We start from the raw sequence: 18,533 nt of genomic DNA on the forward strand, positions 1-18,533 counted from the left end.
TCTAGTCATTTCATACTTATTTACCCAAGGGAAAGGTAAATGTGTGTTCACATAAAAACCTGTGCATTGATGTGCTGATTGATTGATTGCTTGATTTTTTTTTTAAGATTTTATTTATTTATTTGAGAGAGAGAACAAGCAGGGGGAGAGCAGAGAGAGAAGGAGAAGCAGACTCCCCACTGAGCAGGGACCTCGATATGGGACTCTATCCCAGGACCCTGAGATCATGACCTGAGCCAAAGGCAGAGGCTTAACTGACTGAGCCATTCAAGCATCCCAAAGCAGTTTTATTAATAATCACCTAAACTAGAAGCTAACTAGATGTCCTTCAACCATTGAATGCATACCCAAACTATGGTATATCCATACAAAGAAATACTGCTCAACAGTAACAACAATAAACATGAATGAATCTCAAGTGCCTTCTGTTACAAGAAAGAAGCCAGACTCAAAAGGCTTCATACTATATAATTCAATTAATAGAATATTCTGAAATATTACTCTTCCTGAAAGAAGTATTCTGATTTAAAAATGTAGAAAAAATAGAGAAACAGAATAATCACCATTAGAATACAAAGGTAATAATTTTTGTAGGCAAGATCTACTATGGATGATAAAAGTAGTATGGAAAAGTTTGAGGCAAAACAGGATATTTGTATAGTGTAAATTATCTCCACCCACATATATACTAGTTACAAAAAGGGAAAAGTAACTCTACAGTAGATTACCTAGAAGACATCACCTTAACCAAGTGATCCATGCTAACATCCCAGGAAGGCATATGGACATCATGTTTCCTCCAATACAGTGCACTCAGAAAGGTACATAACTTTTGTGATACTCCTACCAAAAATACATAACTGCAAATCAAATTATGGAAAAACAATAGACACAACCAGACTGAGAGACATTCTACAAAGTAACTGACTAGTGCTCTTGAAAAGCATCAAGGTCATGAGAAACAAGGGAAACCCGAAGAATTGTCACAGATTGGAAGATACTGAGGAGATGTGATAAGTGAGTGCAATGTGGGAGCTTGGATGGATTCTGGACAGATGAGGACAGTAGTGAAAATGCTGAGAGAATCTGAATAAAATTCCATAGTTTAGTAAATAATTCTCTACCGATATTTATTTCTTGGCTTTGATAATAATCCTATGGTTATGTAAAACATTAGCATCAGGGGAAACTGAGTAAAGGTTTATGGGAACCATATTATTTTCACAACTTTTTTTATAAGTCTGAAATTATATCTAAATGAAAATTAGAGAAAAGTCACAGTAATGTATTCCAACAACAATAAAATAAGCATTAAAATATTCATCATGAGATTAAATAAGGAGCTTGCTAGATTTCTATTCAATAACTTTATGAATAATTTTTTATTAGCAGTCACATATGCAAGGAGTCCATAATCATTTTCAGTAATTAAGACTTTTACTGGTCTAGGGGTGCCTGGGTGGCTCAGTGGATGAAGCCTCTGCCTTCCACTCAGGTCATGATCTCAGGGTCCTGAGATGAAGCCCTGCATCGGGCTCTCTGCTTGGTGGGGAGCCTTTTCCCCATCTCTTCTCTCTGCCTACTTGTGATCTCTCTCTCTGTCAAATAAATAAATAAAATCTTTAAAAAGAAAAAAAGACTTTTACTGGTCTGTAGCTAAAAAGACCATCAGGAACCCGGTGAAGTTTCCTGAGGAATGACTGATTGCCTAAACTTCCAGTGTGGCAGAACAGTTCTTATTCATGTCTATTAGATAGAATTAGCCGTAGCCCTTTTCCAATTTGGCATCATCAAACTTTTTGCCAGAAAAAAATTGCATCATGAATGATTTGGCAGGAATTTTTATTTTTGGAAATGAGTAAGGTTTCACCATCTAGATAATTCTATTCGATTTGATTTTGAGATATTAAAAGGCAACATTATGTATGCATAAAGTTGTATTTATATTCCTTTTTTCTCTCCTAGTTCTTACAGTTTACAGTGTTATCTTCACATTGAGCAACTTGTTACTAGAATTTTTAACCTGTTCCATCTTATTACAGTCTACCCAATAATTAGGAGGCTGGTTAGGGAGAGGAGAGAGCCACAGGAAGGAAACATTTAAGTTAGAGGCAGATCTAGGAAGGTCATTAGACTGGATGACCTTGAGAAAACCCAGATACTTAAACATGGAAAGAACAAGAATAAATTCCTCCTGAATACAGACGAAGTATATTCTCTGTTGTAAATAGGGAAGTATATTCTGGCAGAATATAAACTGGTGATCCCAATTAGCCCCAGTGCTGCTTGAACACAGAGAGATTCACAGGGCTACCAGAGTATGTCATCTTGTTCCTATTTGTTATAGTCACACTTAGTTCTTTTTCTCTTATCAATATGTATACATAATAATTCTGAATGGTAAATACTTTAGAGTAAATATCCTGAGAACCCACGGAGACTCCAGAAATTGCACAATAATAATTCATCACTATTTTCAGTAACAGCAAATAGTAAATATTAAGGATGTTAGGAGAAGAGAGAAAATACAAAAACTCGAAATTTCTTCTCTTTGTGCTGCCTGTCATGTTTCCTTTTCCCCTAGGTTGCACTTCTTTCCACTTTCATGCTATCAACCACCACCAACCCCCCGACCCCAACCCTGCCGCCATTTGTTAACAGCATTTTTGGGGGCAGCAGCTCTGTCTTGAGCTTCAAGTTCTTTTGTGTCATTCTCACAATCTTCCTCATTTTTCATGATCAGTTTCATTTCACACTTTTCTCAGGGGCTACTTTAAACATTCACCAATGCCCCAAGGCCTCTCCTATCTCTTCAGCACATGATTGATAAAAGGGAGGCTGGTAACCTCAGAGGTGTCTGGGCCTTCCAGGTACCCACGTTCTTTTCATATCATAGTTCTCTATGTACCCATGTAGGGTGCATTTAGTACATTTCTTTCCATCTCCTCAGGGATTTGGAAGAGGAAGAGGCACATGGAAGAAATGAGAGTAAGTTTTAAGATGTTTTGTCATTTAACCTGAATGTATTCTAGGATTCGGAGACTAGTAAAGAACCAGAGGAGGGAGATGCATGGACCTGACCCAGGAGGACAGGAGTATAGACTTTCTTATTCCCTGCTAAATACCCATTGCTTATTAAAGTGCCTGGCACAGAATGGTTAGGCACATAATAAATATTACTTGCATGAATGAACTACATAGAAGACTAAACATTTGGAATGTAAGAAACCAACATAATCTAATTTGTATTTTTAACCTACCATCTGACTACAGTGTGCACATACCTCACAGTCCACTACAAGCTGACCATCTTCAGATATGCTATAATGGGCTGTGCCCTCCTAATTGCCTCACCCAACAGAAGATTTTCAATCCTTATCTTTCTTGACTTCCCAGCTCATTTTATTCTATGGATTGCTCCCCCATTCTTAGGGGAAGAAACCTGTTTTCTCCTAGGTTGTTTCTTCCGTCTCTTTTGTAAGCTTTTCTTTTTCAGTCTGCCTGCTAAAGATCAGTTTCCTCAACCTTCTAGGAAAGCTCACCCTCCCTATAGCTTCAATTGCCAATCACTGCTCATCTGGGGACTACTTTTTAGATTTTAACCTATAGTCCAGACATCTACCCAGGCTCCAGAGGCTTTCTAGAAGTCTTTAAATGTCTCAGGCATGTCAAGCACAACATATCCAAACTAGAATTCATTATTTTATCTCCAAATCTGTATTTCTCCAGAATTTTCTATTCCCTTACTTACATTAAACCAGAAACTTCTAAGGCATCTTGAAATTATCCCCATTCCTTTACTCTCCATGTATAATTTAGTCACTAAAGTCTCCCAATTTAGCTTTGGAAACAGCTCTTGGAGCTATTCTCTTCTTCTTATCTTTACTTATCTAATCTATTTTCTCATTATTTTTCACTAGGGTTACTACATGAGCCTCCCTACTGTTTTGCCTGTCTATAATTTTTTTTTTTCAATATGTAACCTGTACTGTTATCACTTTGCTCCAGGTGCTTTGGATGCCTGCAATATCCTGACTTCTTACTTAGCCACAAAGGTTGAGAAGCTATTTCCTCTGCCTGGAAAACTTGCCTACCAAATCTTGGCATAGCTTGATCTTTCATTTATTCAGGTTTCTTTTCTCTTTACCTAAAATCATACTCATATATTTAATTGCTTTTGGTGTCTTCCAGTAGATAGAAGCTCTTTTTCAATACTGTATTACCAGTGTCTAAGTGGGCATCCAATAAATATTTACTGAATAAGTGAATGTGTATATTAATAATAACTGTATCCAAAATAACACACATCATACTGGGAAATACTGGCTTACTGGTTTGTTGCTCCCAGTGGACTGATGCCAAAAAGTAGGCTTCTCAAGAGTATTGAGTGCTTCTTTTCTCTAGCTCTAGGTTTTAATCAGCAATAATGTCTAATACCTGGTGATACTCAGGAAATGTTCCTTGGAAAACAAAGCAAGAACAAAACTCTCAACCTATTTTAGCTAGCAGAGAAGCTGAACTCTGAAGGTAGGGGTAATAACCATCTAATTTATTTCATTAGAATCAGATATGCAGAATATTTACCCCTTTAATGTATATTCCTTATATCCAAACCTTGATTTTGCTTACAGGAACAATTTTACCCATACTTTTCCTCTTCACAGATGCTAAAGATAAAAGTTTATTGAAGGTACTTTTTGTTTCTTCCTGAACCTCTCTATCTTCTCTTTGGATCACTGATACAAACCTGAAGTTATTAAAAAAAACACACAAACAACAACTTGGAAGTGGGGTGATAAGTTATCATGGTACAAATTCTTTTCACCAACATCTCGTGACATTCCTCTTCCTTTGGCAAAGGAATGGAATCCAAAATATTAGGGCTAGATGTGACCTTCGTTGTTTTCTAGTCCAACCTTCATATTTTAATCTTTTTGCATGGAGGAAAAAAATTGAGGCTTAAAGACATTGAGTGACTTGTCTGAGACTCTGTAACAGGCAGTAGGATACACAACATGGTGGGGAAACAGGTATCATAATAGTTAAAAACTTAGACAATATTACTTGACAAGTAGAATGTACTTCTGGGACCAGAGAGAGAGTTCTTCTGTATTTACTGTACAATGTACTTGACTGGCTGGAATCTGCTCTCTGACTTATAGTCTGTGCAGACTCACCAAAACTGTCTGGAAGGAACCCACAATATTCTGGATTATTTAAAGAGGGTTTGGGCAGGCCCAGTGCTTTCTGTTGTAGTTGTTAGGGACGTCCAACAATGAAATGAAGTTATGTTTGGGAATTTGTTTGCTATTCTGATTGGCTTCTACTACTCCTTTCTAGATCTATGATTTGTTAGAGATGTAGTTGTTCTATCTAAATTTAATTATCAGCTACTAAGCTGGAAGAGGGGAACTTCATTAGTTCTCTCTTGTTTCTTCCTTCCATCATGGGTATTCAAACTGCTGGGCCTGGTCTTCTGGAATGTGGTTATAGCACAGTATTGCTTCATTATCTAACTATAGTTCTTATCTTTTTATAGAAGAGTAACTTTTTCTCTTTGGGGCTATGTAATTAATGACACTGGTGTATACCTTACTAGTTACAAATTGCTACTATCCATGCTACTAATGGCTACAAGTCTGTTCTCTAACTAATGGCTTCTATTTGCTTCTTGGAGAAAAAGTATGTGCTAAACACATGGTTTAGCTTGATTAATCCCTTTTTATACCAGTTTTATCTTAACAGGTTAATGTAATTGTGATGTGTATCAAATAAATATGTTCAACTTTTATCACACATACTTTTGCTATAATGCAGCTTTTCATCATTTAACTTTAAAGTTTAAAATAAAGATAGCTATATGACCAAATATGAAAGAACAAAAGCATTCCCAAGAATATTATAATAGGTATCTCTCAGAGAAAAAAAGCATACATAAGATAAAAAGTATGCATATTAAGAATTTATAAAAGGATCTGATAAGATTTTGATCTATAATTTTGCATTACTTTCAACTGAGAATCTGTGTGCTTACTTCACAGAAGCCCAGGATACTCTACTAAAGTGACTACATAAACCTATCCTGCATCTTTATCTTTGTCAGTATTATCTTTTATGCAATATGGTAGTCCTTAGGGAGCATTAATTGCTAGCTATCTTTTAGCTACTTAAGGCCAATCTTGGAACAATTACCATGTATTTATGGGAATGAGGCATTCATTTATTTATTGCCTTCTCTTAAAAATCTCATAGCACTGGAGTCAAGAAGATAACAGTATAAATATGCCCACTTATCTTTGTGTGAATTACTCCTTTCTCCATCTCCCCCACCCACCTCAGCAGCAGCACAACACCCTTATATGGGGCTCACTTGTACAAATTAAAACTGTAATGATGGTTGCCACTCAAAAGCATATTAAGCCTGTCCTTTCTTAATTATTCTTTTTTTCCCTTCCTTCCCGGCTTCCCTCACTTCTTTCTTTTTCTTGAAATAGAAAAAAGACCTTGACTTAGGGAGCATAAAAATCTGACTTTGTAGAGGTCACTGTTCCCATTTTTAAGACAAGATTGTCAGAAATGTCAAACAGTCACTGTGTTAGTTGTTTGCATGTTTATGTGAAATAAATTGAGAATTTCAAACTGGCAGACGGGTGCCATAGACTATCTCATTAAACCCATTCAGCTGATTTAGGATAACTAAATCTTACTACTTCATGGGACTATAAATCTTTTTCCTTTTTATATACTTTTATGCTAATATATGCATATAAAATATATGACAATATGTGAATAAAATACATAGGACTATATGACAAAGTCATATAATATTATTTATAAAAACGGAGAAAGTAAAGGTCCAATACTTTTCAATCTCTAAATATATTGTTTGACACTTCTTTCCAGATATTACATGCAAAAATACACATAAGAAGACTTCAATATTATATTTAAATTGTTATTTGAAATGCCTTACAGATATGCAAAGATGTAGAAGCCAACTTTAAAATTGTATTTTTCCTTCCAAAGAGATATAAGATGGAAGGAATGACTTGAAAAGTTCATGCTAAATTAATGACAAGGAAGTCAGAAAATACAAACAAAATAATTAACATGCTATTTCTTCTCTCTCTTTCTGTCTTTTTTAGATTATAGTCTTTGCTAGCTATTGTGGTATAGCTGGATCTTTCCAAATTTTACATTTTAGAAGTAATTTATTTCACTAACCTAAATATTTGATTTTAAAAACTAGTACTATATCATTTTATTCAGATTGTCATTTACTTAATGTTATTTAATTCAGATAAGATAATTAAAGTATAAAACTGGTTCATTCACTGTAGATATAGAAAAAAAACCCAACACATACGCATGTACACACACATAACACACACATACACACACCCTATGGGTTTCAGAGTCAAAAAGACTACAGCGTGAATACCTGCCATGCTACTTATTATGGGTTAGAGGTCTTTCTACAGGTTAATTAGTCAGAGCTTCAGTGGATAATGATACTCACAGTAGTTGCTGTGAAAATGAAATGGTAAACTATATGTATAAAGTGCCTGGCACATAACACCAGTGATGGCTACCATTTAATGTGGTTTATTATAATACATCCTATGCTAAATGCTGTTTACATTTACAAATTTATTTATTTATTATTTATTTATTTTAAAGATTTTATTTATTTATTTGACACAGAGAGAGAGATCACAAGTAGGCAAAGAGGCAGGCAGAGAAAGGGGGGAAGCAGGCTCCCTGTTGAGCAGAGCACCCGATGCAGGGTTTGATCCCAGGACCCTGTGATCATGACCTGAGTCGAAGGCAGAGGCTTAACTCACTGAGCCACTCAGGCACCCCTACATTTACAAATTTAATCCTTACAGTATTTCCTATGGAGTAGGAACTATTTTGGCCCTATCTTTATAGATGTGGAAGTAAAGGCTAAAGATGGCAAATAATTTAAAGCTGCACAAGTCTTAAGTGGCAAGAGTAGACTTCTAACTTTTAAAACTTTGTGGCTTAAAACAACAGTCATTTTAGCCTCTTTCACAATTTTATGCTTTCACTGGATTGAGCTGGGCAGTTCCTTTGCTCTACAAGATCTCAACAGCAACTACAGCCATCTGTGGGTGGTGGTGGTGTTAGTGGGGAGAGGTTGCAATGTCTGAGATGGTTTATCTCAAGCCTGGCATTCAGGCAGTCTGCAGTGGGTGCAAACAGAGCTGTTGACTAGACAGTCTTGCTTTTCTCCTCTCTGCAATACTGCTTGAAGCCTCAGCATATGGACTGGCTTTGCTCAGAACTGGAGGCTGGGTTACAAGAAGGAGTGTTGCAAGAGGACAGGCTCCAAAGTGCAGACATGTAAGATGCTTCCACTTTCATCACATGTGTTAATGTCCCATTAGCCAAGGCCAGTCACATGGACAAGCCCAGAATCAATAGAGAGAACAACAGAAGTACATAAATGCTGGCAGGCACCATTAAAGTCACTAAAATAACAGACCAGTCCAACAGCTGTCATCAAGAGAGAGGGAGGCTCTTAACTATAGAGAACAAACTGAGGGTTGCTGGAGGGAGGTGGGTGGGGGATGGGCTAGATGGGGGATGGGCATTAAGGAGGGCACTTGTGATGAACACTCGGTGTTATATGTAAGTGATGAATTACAAAATTCTACTTCTGAAACTAATATTACACTATATGTTAACTGGAATTTAAATAAAAACTTAAAAAAATGGATAACCATAAAAAGAAAAAAAAAGCACTCTTTTGTGTCTTTCAGACTATGGAGGCTGTTGATACTCTTCTGTTCCCCTTGGTCCAAATGTTGGTCAGTGCCTTGTGAGAAAGACTTAGGAGGACATAGCCAATTAATGTTTTTCATGAGTTTTTATATTTTCCTGCTTTCAAATATGACATGAAATTTCAATTTTGTATAAATGGTTTTAAAAGAAATTTTGGTTTTCTGAAAAAAATGTGTCTCAAAGATTATTTTTTATGAGTTTTTTCAATGCCATTCTCTGTTAGGTTTTTATATGTTATAGTTCATTAGTGAATAAAATAAGGAGAAATGTAGTTAAGGTTTGTGTCCTATCATTATTCAAATAAAAGTGATTATATAGCAATCTATTTCTTAGAGTATAAGATTAATTTTGTATTTTGAAGAAACTTCAAAGGAATGGCTTTGATCCCACTATTTCTATAAAAACGGGATTTTTTTCTCAAAGTTGCAATTCTTATATCCATTTTATATAAATTATAATAATTTAATTCTAATGGCATTTCTGTAGATGGGTTCCATGTTTAAAAGTCTTACTTCAGATAAAACCTCTATATTTGCATATGAGATTTTTTTCTAAACAGAAATATTTTACTTTAATGACCCAAAATACTCAGTGTTTCTTCTACTCATATTAAAATTTTAGCAGCTTTAGAAGAAGTGAATAGATTATAGAGATTAGAAAAAATATATAATACTTTACCTTTGATTCATTACTTCAAGTTAAAATAACAAATGATTTATAGGTAATAAATACCATTTCAAAGCTGTTTGGTGACCAGTGCAAACTCTGATAATGTCATAGCCAAATATCAAGGCTCTGAGGGATGATATCAGAAATTAAACTATCCCCTTAATGGCTGTGGTATTGCTATTAAGCTTTTGTTTGTTTGTTTGTTTTTTAAGGAACTGAGATAGAAATATATAAAAGAAGTCATGAAGAAAATCAGTACTTACTTTTTGTCACAACACCTTCTAGTCGAATGATATTTGGGTGGTCAAACTGACCCATGATACTAGCTTCTCTTAGAAAATCTCTTCTTTGTCGATCCATGTGGCCACCTTTCAAAGTTTTAATGGCAACGGGGATCTCTCTTTTCCCTGGTGTCTTCAAACGTCCACTACAGACTTCTCCAAATTCTCCTTAAAATAAGAACAAAAGCAGTTGTTTGTTTAAACAGAACACCTACATTCCGGAAGAATTGAATTTGTCACATGATAGCATCTTTTTGTTTTTTAACATAATGACTGTCAAGGGTGTCATTTCCACATGGAGATTTCTTTCTTATAAATTAAATTTGTAATGACAATATACTTGATCAGCATCATTTATGATGAATAATGGAATGCATTTTCCTATGGTGTAGGACAGGAACTACCATTGATAGTTCTCCCTGATCTCTAGAAAAATTATGACTAGCAGAATGGGTGATGCTAATTTAATTCTATAGAAAATCAATCACTGCATAACATTTCCTGTTCCTGTTCTTAGTACTGATATATGGGCCAAATGCCTCTCTATTCAGGGAATCCATCAGGCAGAGTAGTGAATTTGACCCTGTAGGCCATATGTCTGAGCTTCACTACCATTAGAAATCAATGCATGGGTCAATTGGTATATGAACATATTGAAATGACCCTGACCTCAACTATAATAGGTGATTATACAAACTAAATTACAAGTTACATTGCTGTAATGCAGATATAGTAGGATGATCTATGATTCAACAATGACTTCATTGGGCAATAAGGAATAATAGCCAAATATTTATGATTAATTTACTACATGTGTATTCAGTGATAGAGTGCTGTGAGTTTCAAAGAAGTACGAGTTGGTCTCTGTTCTTAGAAGCTTATAATAGAGTAGAAGAGTTTAGCTGAATGTAAGTAAAACACTTAAGAACATAAGAACCAATCTCTGCAAATGCTGTATTCTTTAAGTAAGAATGGTGGGCTCTGGAAGACTTCTTATAGCAGGTCAAACTTTTGCTGGACCTTGAGCGATGGCTGCAATATTTGGATATTCAAGAAAAACAATGACATTCCAGAGAGTGAGAAAAGTGAAGACAAAATTTCAAAGGTTGGAAGCCATAAAGACACAGGGATGACTAGAGGGATTATCGTGGGGAAGAAGGTTGGACATTTTCTCAGTGAAATTCAGTAAGTTCAATAAAGTTTAAAATTCAAGACTTAACTTTTCTGAGGCCAATTACATTCATTTACTTAAAAGCATGATGCTTGATCACCAATTTATTAATCTGGAAAGTGAAGCCAATAATAAAATCTTCCATAATTCTATAATGTCATAAGGATATTGGGAAGATCAAAAGTGATGACACGTATAAAAGTCCTTGTCAACTGTAAAGCATTATTCATGTGCTTTAAGTTATATGAATCTTTGGAATGGTCAAAAAAATGAAAATTAAACAATCCTCAACTGGTTTATTAGCTAGAAGTTCTGGCTAATAATTTAATGCAATGTAAATTTGAGTGTAGAGGACCAAATTAAATTTTTGTAGTATCACAGATTTCAGTTATCTGTATTTTCTTTGGAGCAATTCATTATAGTTAACCTAATATTGACTCCATATCAATATTAAGTACTTCTTGGTATAAATGGTAGGATATTGTTTAAGTAAAAAACAGAAACAAAAGCAATGTAAGAAGGAAACAAGCCAAAATGTTGCTTCTCAAATTATGTGCAAACATGTCCATTAGAAATAGAAAGCAGTCTAACAAGAGGGTTTACTCTATACATGTTAAGCCAACAAATAAGCAAACAGAAAACACAGACTATAGTGGGATCCCTAAGTTCAGAGCCTATGATATGGGAGTTTTACAAATCTTGTTAATTTGACATCAAAACAAGAAATATCTTTTTTGCTTAATGATACTCTCAACCTGTTCTTATGCTCACAGGGAAAAGAAGCCACAGTTTTTCAGTTTTGTTTGTAATATATATATTTTTTTATTTTTCAAAAGATTTTCACTCAGACATAAAAAAATGGCAGTTGATAGAGACGTTCAACCTTCTGGGGGCTCTGAACCTTGAAAGAAAAGGTATGTACATACATTTAAGTTAATATCTGATATACCCAGGCCTATTAACTTGAAATTCCTTCTCAAATCACTGTGGTTTGTCATATGACTATCCAGAACAAGACAGGTATTTCTTCTTTTCCTTTACCTTGCCTTAGTAAGTCTGCTAGTAAATATAAAAGCTTAGAAATATGTTAAAACTCCTCACCTGCCATGAGCCCATAATACAAGTGATTTTCTGTTAACATTTCATAGTAATCCAAATAAACTTTTGAATATAGTGAAATGAACAGAAAAATCTGTTGTTATTTGATCAAGGCAGGCAGAGTGGTAATTTTCTTTGGTTTTCTGTTGTCTGAAATTCATGTATCCTATTATCACCAGGCAGGTGTTTTCTTCATGTCAAACTTTGCACGACCAAGCTGTTATCACACTTATTTCAGTGACACTAAATATGGTTGCCTCAATTAAAGATTCGAGTCTCCTACCACATTCTTTAGGCAAAATCCAAAAAAATTCAGTCACAGAACGTATTAAAACCCTTATCTGTGGTAGGCTTGCCTGTATCAAACATATCAGACAGCAAGGAAAAAAAATATTTTAAATTAAATGCATAATTTAAGATATTGCCAAAGATTGATACATTATATTGTTGTCCTTGCAGCAAGAGTGGAGACCCTGTATATAACCATAAATAAGATAAATCATTCCTCAATAAGATGTGTGGACATTTATATATCCTGGTTAGTCCATCATAACTCATGACTATAAGAATATGGTGTTAACCTCAGATATTTTCCTTTCCAATCATTTTCACCATCATTGTTACCTAGGTAGCTCTTATACAGTGCTTACTACCATGAGTCAGGTCTAAAAACTAAATATGTACTTTAACCTCGACAACAAACCTTTGAGGTGGGTACCATTATTTCCCTCATTTTACAGTTGAAGAAGCTGAGATACATGAGCTAAGTGACTTATCTATGGTGACATAGCTAGAAAGTAATAAAACTATAATTTGAGCCCAGGAAGTCTGGCTCCATGGTCCATGCTTATAACCACTCTTCTTTGCCGGCCAGGATGTTTATCATAGTTAACATTTTGTTATTATGCTATAACAATTAGTATTGGATTTTCCATATAAAGTCTACCTAACCAAATAAAACTGTGGGAGAATGGTAGAGGTAGTGAGGGACCATCCATTTTGGAGGATTGTCATCTCACAATTTCTTGGAGGCTTTCCAAAATTTTCTTTTCCATGTTCTGAGAGTCTGTTTCTCCCCTACCTCCAACCCCTTGAGCATCACTGAAGAGCCACACTCCCAATGGCTTTTTGGAACATATCTCTCAGGTCTAATGAGGTATTTTGCTCTTCACATTTTCTGTTTCTCTCTGACAGAAATGCTCTCCACAAACTCTCTCCCTTCCTCCCTGTCTCCATCTTCCTCAGTCCTTCTCTATGTGGATGGCTTCTTAGTAGCAGTGAAGGCCAAGATTTGAGGTTCCTCCTTCAAAAAACTTCCTCTGATTGATAGATTGAATTTAATCCCTACTACCTTCCTTCCCAAATGAAAAAGAAAAAAAAAATTAGCAGCTCTACAATCAGAATCTGGCCTCGCTTTCAGAGCTGGGCTATGTTATTCTCCTATCACACACTATACCAGACTTGACAAGGTCATCCTGAGAGCATAATAAAATGAGACAGGCAAAATTTTGCCTAAGCAATGACAAAGAAAAGCAACGTCATGTGCCAAAATGCTAAATATGCCCACCTCTCTGTTAAAATGAGTAGCTGCTGCTTCTTTACCAGTTATAACCTTATTCTTGTTCTAGTCTCCCCTCCATGTAGATAAAATTCTTTAAGATACTGTAGTGTAAGTCCTAAAATTAGGCCCAATATTATGTGCTGCTTTAATATCTGGTGGAAATTGGAAGGACTCAAATAACCTTCCCAAAGTCTTTCCCTCCCACTCTGCTCCCATACATAAGGTCTTCCAGCCAAACATCCCTCTTTATCAAATAGATCAGATATCGTTCTTCCTTATTCCTGCGTAGCAGGTTCCACTTTCTTGCCAGTCTGTAGAATGATTCAAATAAGCCAATCACATCCTCCTAAGGTTACCAGGGGTGCCTCATCCTATATCCTGTTACACAGCCCTCTGGTTATTTGTTAGGTTCCCAAGTGTAACCGCTAGGTAGCCCTGTATGGTGTCCCCTTCACCCCTGGGCTGTGAGTACATATAGTTAATAAACATCTACCAATCTCGTCTGCCTAATGTAAGGTGTTGTGTGTTTGGCATCCCATGGTCCTAGGGTGAGGATCTCAATCTCATCAACAGGGTAAAGCACTCTACGTGGGAATACAAATTAGCTCAGCCACTATGGAAATCAGTATGGAGACTCCTCAAAAATTTAAAATAATAGAAATACCACATGATTCAATAATTCTAGCACTGGGTATTTACCCCCATCCCCAAGTGAAAAAAAGGGTACTGAAGATATACCTACACTCCCATGTTCATTGCAACATTATTCATAATAGCCAAGATATGGAAGCAACCTAAGTGTCTACTGATAGGCAAATGGATAAAGAAGAGGTGGTATATATACACAACAGGGTATTACTCAGCTAACAAAAAGAATGAGATTTTGCCATTTGCAACAACATGGATGAACCTAGAGGGCATTATGCTAAGTGAAGTAGTCAGACAAGTACCATATCATTTCACCCATGTATGGAATCTAAAAAACAAAATGAATAAAGCAAAAAAAGCAGAAATGGCCCTATAAATACAGAGAACTGGAGATAGCCGAAGGAGAATTGGTGGGGAGATGGGCAAGGAAGGATTAAGGGGAGTGGGAAGTTCAGGCGTCCAGTTATGGAATGAATAAGTCACAGGGATGAAAGATGCAGCATAAAGAATACAGTCAATGGTATTGTAACAGTGTTGTATGGTGACAGGTGGTATTTACACTTGTAATGAATATAGCATAATATATACAGTTGTTGAATCACTATGTTGTACAACTGAAACTAATGTAACATTGTGTGTCAACTATATATGTCAGTAAAAATAAATACAATAAAAAATACTTAATATAAAAAAAACCAAGCACATACTCAATTACAGAATTGTTGTTGCTTTCTGACAGCATCTCATCTTAGAGCAAACTTCTGCTTCCTTAGATTTCCCACATCATCCAATCAAAGCCCAAATCCTATAATAGGTTTCATCTAACATTCCCTTACTGGCACACACTACAGTTCTACATGCTGTGTGTTTTCCCTTGCTGAAATGAACAATAAACCCAAGTTTTCAACTATAGTGTGATTTTGCGATCTTTGCCTTGAGAGTATTAGTATAACATATTACTGTATAGCACTTTTGACTATTTGACATTCATTTTTAACAATCTTATACATTTGGTATGTATTGCTCCATTTCAAAAATATCCCCTTGACCAGGTCAACTATAAGTCAGAAAGGCATGGGCCTTGACATCTCTATCTTTTGTCGTATCCGCAGTACCTAGGACATAACAAACAACTCCTTAATATTTGTTGAATGAACAGAATGAATAAATCGGGGGGTAGATCTAGACCCAAAATTGGGATACTTTGAGTACAGGGATTTTCTAATATAGTAACTTTTTAAAAAAATTACATAGTCTCCTTTGCTTTCTTTTCATTGTGTACATTTGAGAGATGCCTTAATATTTTCCGCAGGTTTTTTTAAAACCTAACTGTACATATTCCACTTTCCTTCCTGAGTGTGAAGGCAACAGGAAGAATATTTTTAAGTGTCATATTAAAAAAGGCATTAAAAAAGAAGACCCATAAAGGAAAAACATATAGCTAATTTTTAATTTAATTCTAGAGGAATCTATTAGTCTTTTCAGGACTTAAGGTAAATTCCATTATTCTTAATGTTATCAGAGGGGTCAACTACCCAACTGTATTCAGGCTTATGAAATTCCACTGGATTTCTTCCCAATACATAGCATACCTTCTACAGTGAAAGAGAACAATTTTCAGAAATTTTATAATTTCACACCAGTTGAAATGATACTTAATATTGAATGCTTCTGATTCAACTTCACAGAAAAATTCAACACGATGCAAGATTCAAGATTCTCATGTTTAACAAGATTTCTCAGTAGGAAGCGTTGATTAAGACATGGGAGAGGAAAGGTTCTTAGAAAGTAGGGCTTCTATGTACATCTTCACCACTAATTTGTTTTGTGATATTAGAGGAAGTCACATTATTTCTTCCTGCTTTAGTATATTTGGGGGGAGGAGTTTTAAATATCTACCACCTAGTTACTTTTTGAGAGATAAAGATTAAGGTGTAAATACTTGCAAAGCTTTTTGAGTCCTAAAAAGTTTCCATGTAACCACTGAATCTTCTCAAATTATGCTGGATCCACAGAAGATATGTTAAATATGTTATTCTAAGTATCCTTCATGGCGAGGCTCTTAAAGTCTAGGTCAGGAAACAGGATTTCTTTAAGACCTGAAAAAGAATTTTTTAACTTCCTCATCAAACAACAGGTAAGGATTTTTTCAGTGAATGAATTAAATTAATTTCTCCTATATTATCTATTTTTTTTCCACACCACATTCCAAACACATTCCAAATATGGGATAGCTTCTTTTTATTTGTTTTTTTTTAATGACATAATTCCTTCAAATTTTTGTGATGTGCATATAGTAAGAGGATGCAAGACAGCAATCCAGAAGCATTAACAATGCAATCATTCTAGATGGCTGAAAAGGTGACTCTTGACTTCAGTGCACTCATCTCTGCCCCCTGCCCCAATATTTGGAAAGTTACATTGTATTTTAATGCTTTGTTTGTGCATGGAAGTGTTTCTCCACACTAACTTCCTAGATGATGGGCCCTTTTGTTCATAACCAGCATCCAATTTCACAGCCCAGTCAGTTGTCTGGAGTGGTCAGCCTCTGTAATCACAGTCATGCCTACAGTGCTGCTTCTCAATGCACTTTCCAAACAGCATTTGCTGTTGATGCATGTATGCTGTCTACTGGCAAACACATCTATTTCTGTCAAACAAAGCTCTGCATTTGATGAAAAATTGTCTTTGTTTATTTACTTGTGTTACAGGGCTTGCTTTTCAATAAAATTCTGCCTTTATTATTAGGACACATGAGAGTGAGTCAACATGCTGGCAACAGCCTGACAAGAAAATATTATCTGATTGATTCATTAATAAGAATTTGAGGAAGCTTATACAATAAACATTCCTTTAAAAGTCTGAGTTGACTGGTCCTTGCTTCATGCTTCCCTGTTTCCTGGATCAACTATGATTCTAGTGCTAGTATCTCTTGGTTTCAACTATTAACTCATTATGTTTTTCCTTACTAACTTTAAACATCTTAAAAGCACAGACCTTTTATGCATCTGAAACAAGGCAGGAGTGACCAAATCTATGATATACTTCTACTCCAAATTCCAGTGTGTGGAGTTTTTCCCACCACCATGAAGCAATTCTACACCTGCTTGGTGTCCTATAATTCAACTCAATTCTGACGCTCTTAACATGGAGATAGTAGATCCCACCGGGTAAGTGTTCAGTACTACAAGACTCTCCTTTTCCCTCCATTTTATTTTATTTTTTAATTTAAATTTAATTAACATGTAATGTGTTATTAGTTTCAGAGGTAGAGGTCAGTGATTCACCAGTATTATATAATATCCAGTTTTCATTACATCATGTGCCCTCCTTAATGTCCATCACCCAGCTACCCCATCTGCCAAGGCCCCATCCCTTCCAGCAATCCTGCTTGTTTCTTATTCTTAGGAGTCTCTTATGGTTTGTCTTCCTCTCTGATTTTGTCTTGTTTTACCTTTTCCCTCCTTCCCCCATGATCCTCTGTTTTGTTTCTTAAATTCCACATATGAATGAGATCATATGATAATTGTCTTTCTTAGCTTGACTTATCTCACTGAGCATAATATGCACTAACTACACCCAGGTTGTTGCAAATGGCAAGATTTCATTTTTCATTTTTTCGATGGTAGTATTCCATTGTGTATGTGTATGTATGTATACATATATGTTTTACATCTTCTTTACCCCCAAAATATAAATGTGACATGAAAAGATGAAAAGGCACCCCAATGTTTATAGCAGCAATGTCCACAATAGCCAAATTATGGAAAGAGCCCAGATGTCCACCAACAGATTAATGGACACAGACCATATCTTATTGATCTTTATACTTCAGCACCTAGCAAGAGTTCTAGCATCAAATAGGTACTCAATAATTTGTTGAATGAATAAAACTGCCATATGCTCAAACTTTATGGGTACATCACCAAGGAGGGGTTGAGAATTTAACTTCACGATTCAAGCACAAGATTATTTATTATTGATTGAATTTAATTCTTTCTTTCTTTTATTTATTTATTAGAGAGAGAGAGCACAAACAGAGGGAATGGCAGGCAGAGGGAGAGGGAGAAGCAGGCTCTCTGTTGAGCAGGGTGTTCCATGTGGGGCGCAAGCCCAGGACTCTGGGTCTGTGACCTAAGATGGAAGCAGACACTTAAACAACTGAGCCACTCAGGCACCCCAAATTCTTTCTTCTCAGTTGAGGTATACTTGGCACACAATGTTACATCAGTTTCAGGTGTACAACTGTGATTTGACAAATCTATATGTTATGCTGTGCTCACAAGTGTAGCCACCA

The 18,533-nt window shown here is 35.7% G+C and overlaps 1 protein-coding gene across 2 annotated transcripts in view; it reads right to left on the bottom strand.

The window, feature by feature from the left end:
* LOC111148333 (EPH receptor A6) overlaps nucleotides 1-18,533 on the bottom strand; it is an 874,015-nt gene that overhangs the window by 181,311 nt on the left and 674,171 nt on the right. For both annotated transcript variants that reach the window (XM_022504851.1, XM_022504843.1), the window contains one exon: nucleotides 9,741-9,926. In XM_022504851.1, coding sequence (XP_022360559.1) covers nucleotides 9,741-9,926 — 186 coding nt within the window. The remainder of the gene's footprint in view (nucleotides 1-9,740; nucleotides 9,927-18,533) is intronic.

The sequence above is a fragment of the Enhydra lutris genome, unplaced genomic scaffold, assembly GCF_002288905.1.
Source record: "Enhydra lutris kenyoni isolate GAN:26980312 unplaced genomic scaffold, ASM228890v2 scaffoldscaffold2, whole genome shotgun sequence".
NCBI classification, from domain to species: Eukaryota; Metazoa; Chordata; class Mammalia; order Carnivora; family Mustelidae; genus Enhydra; species Enhydra lutris.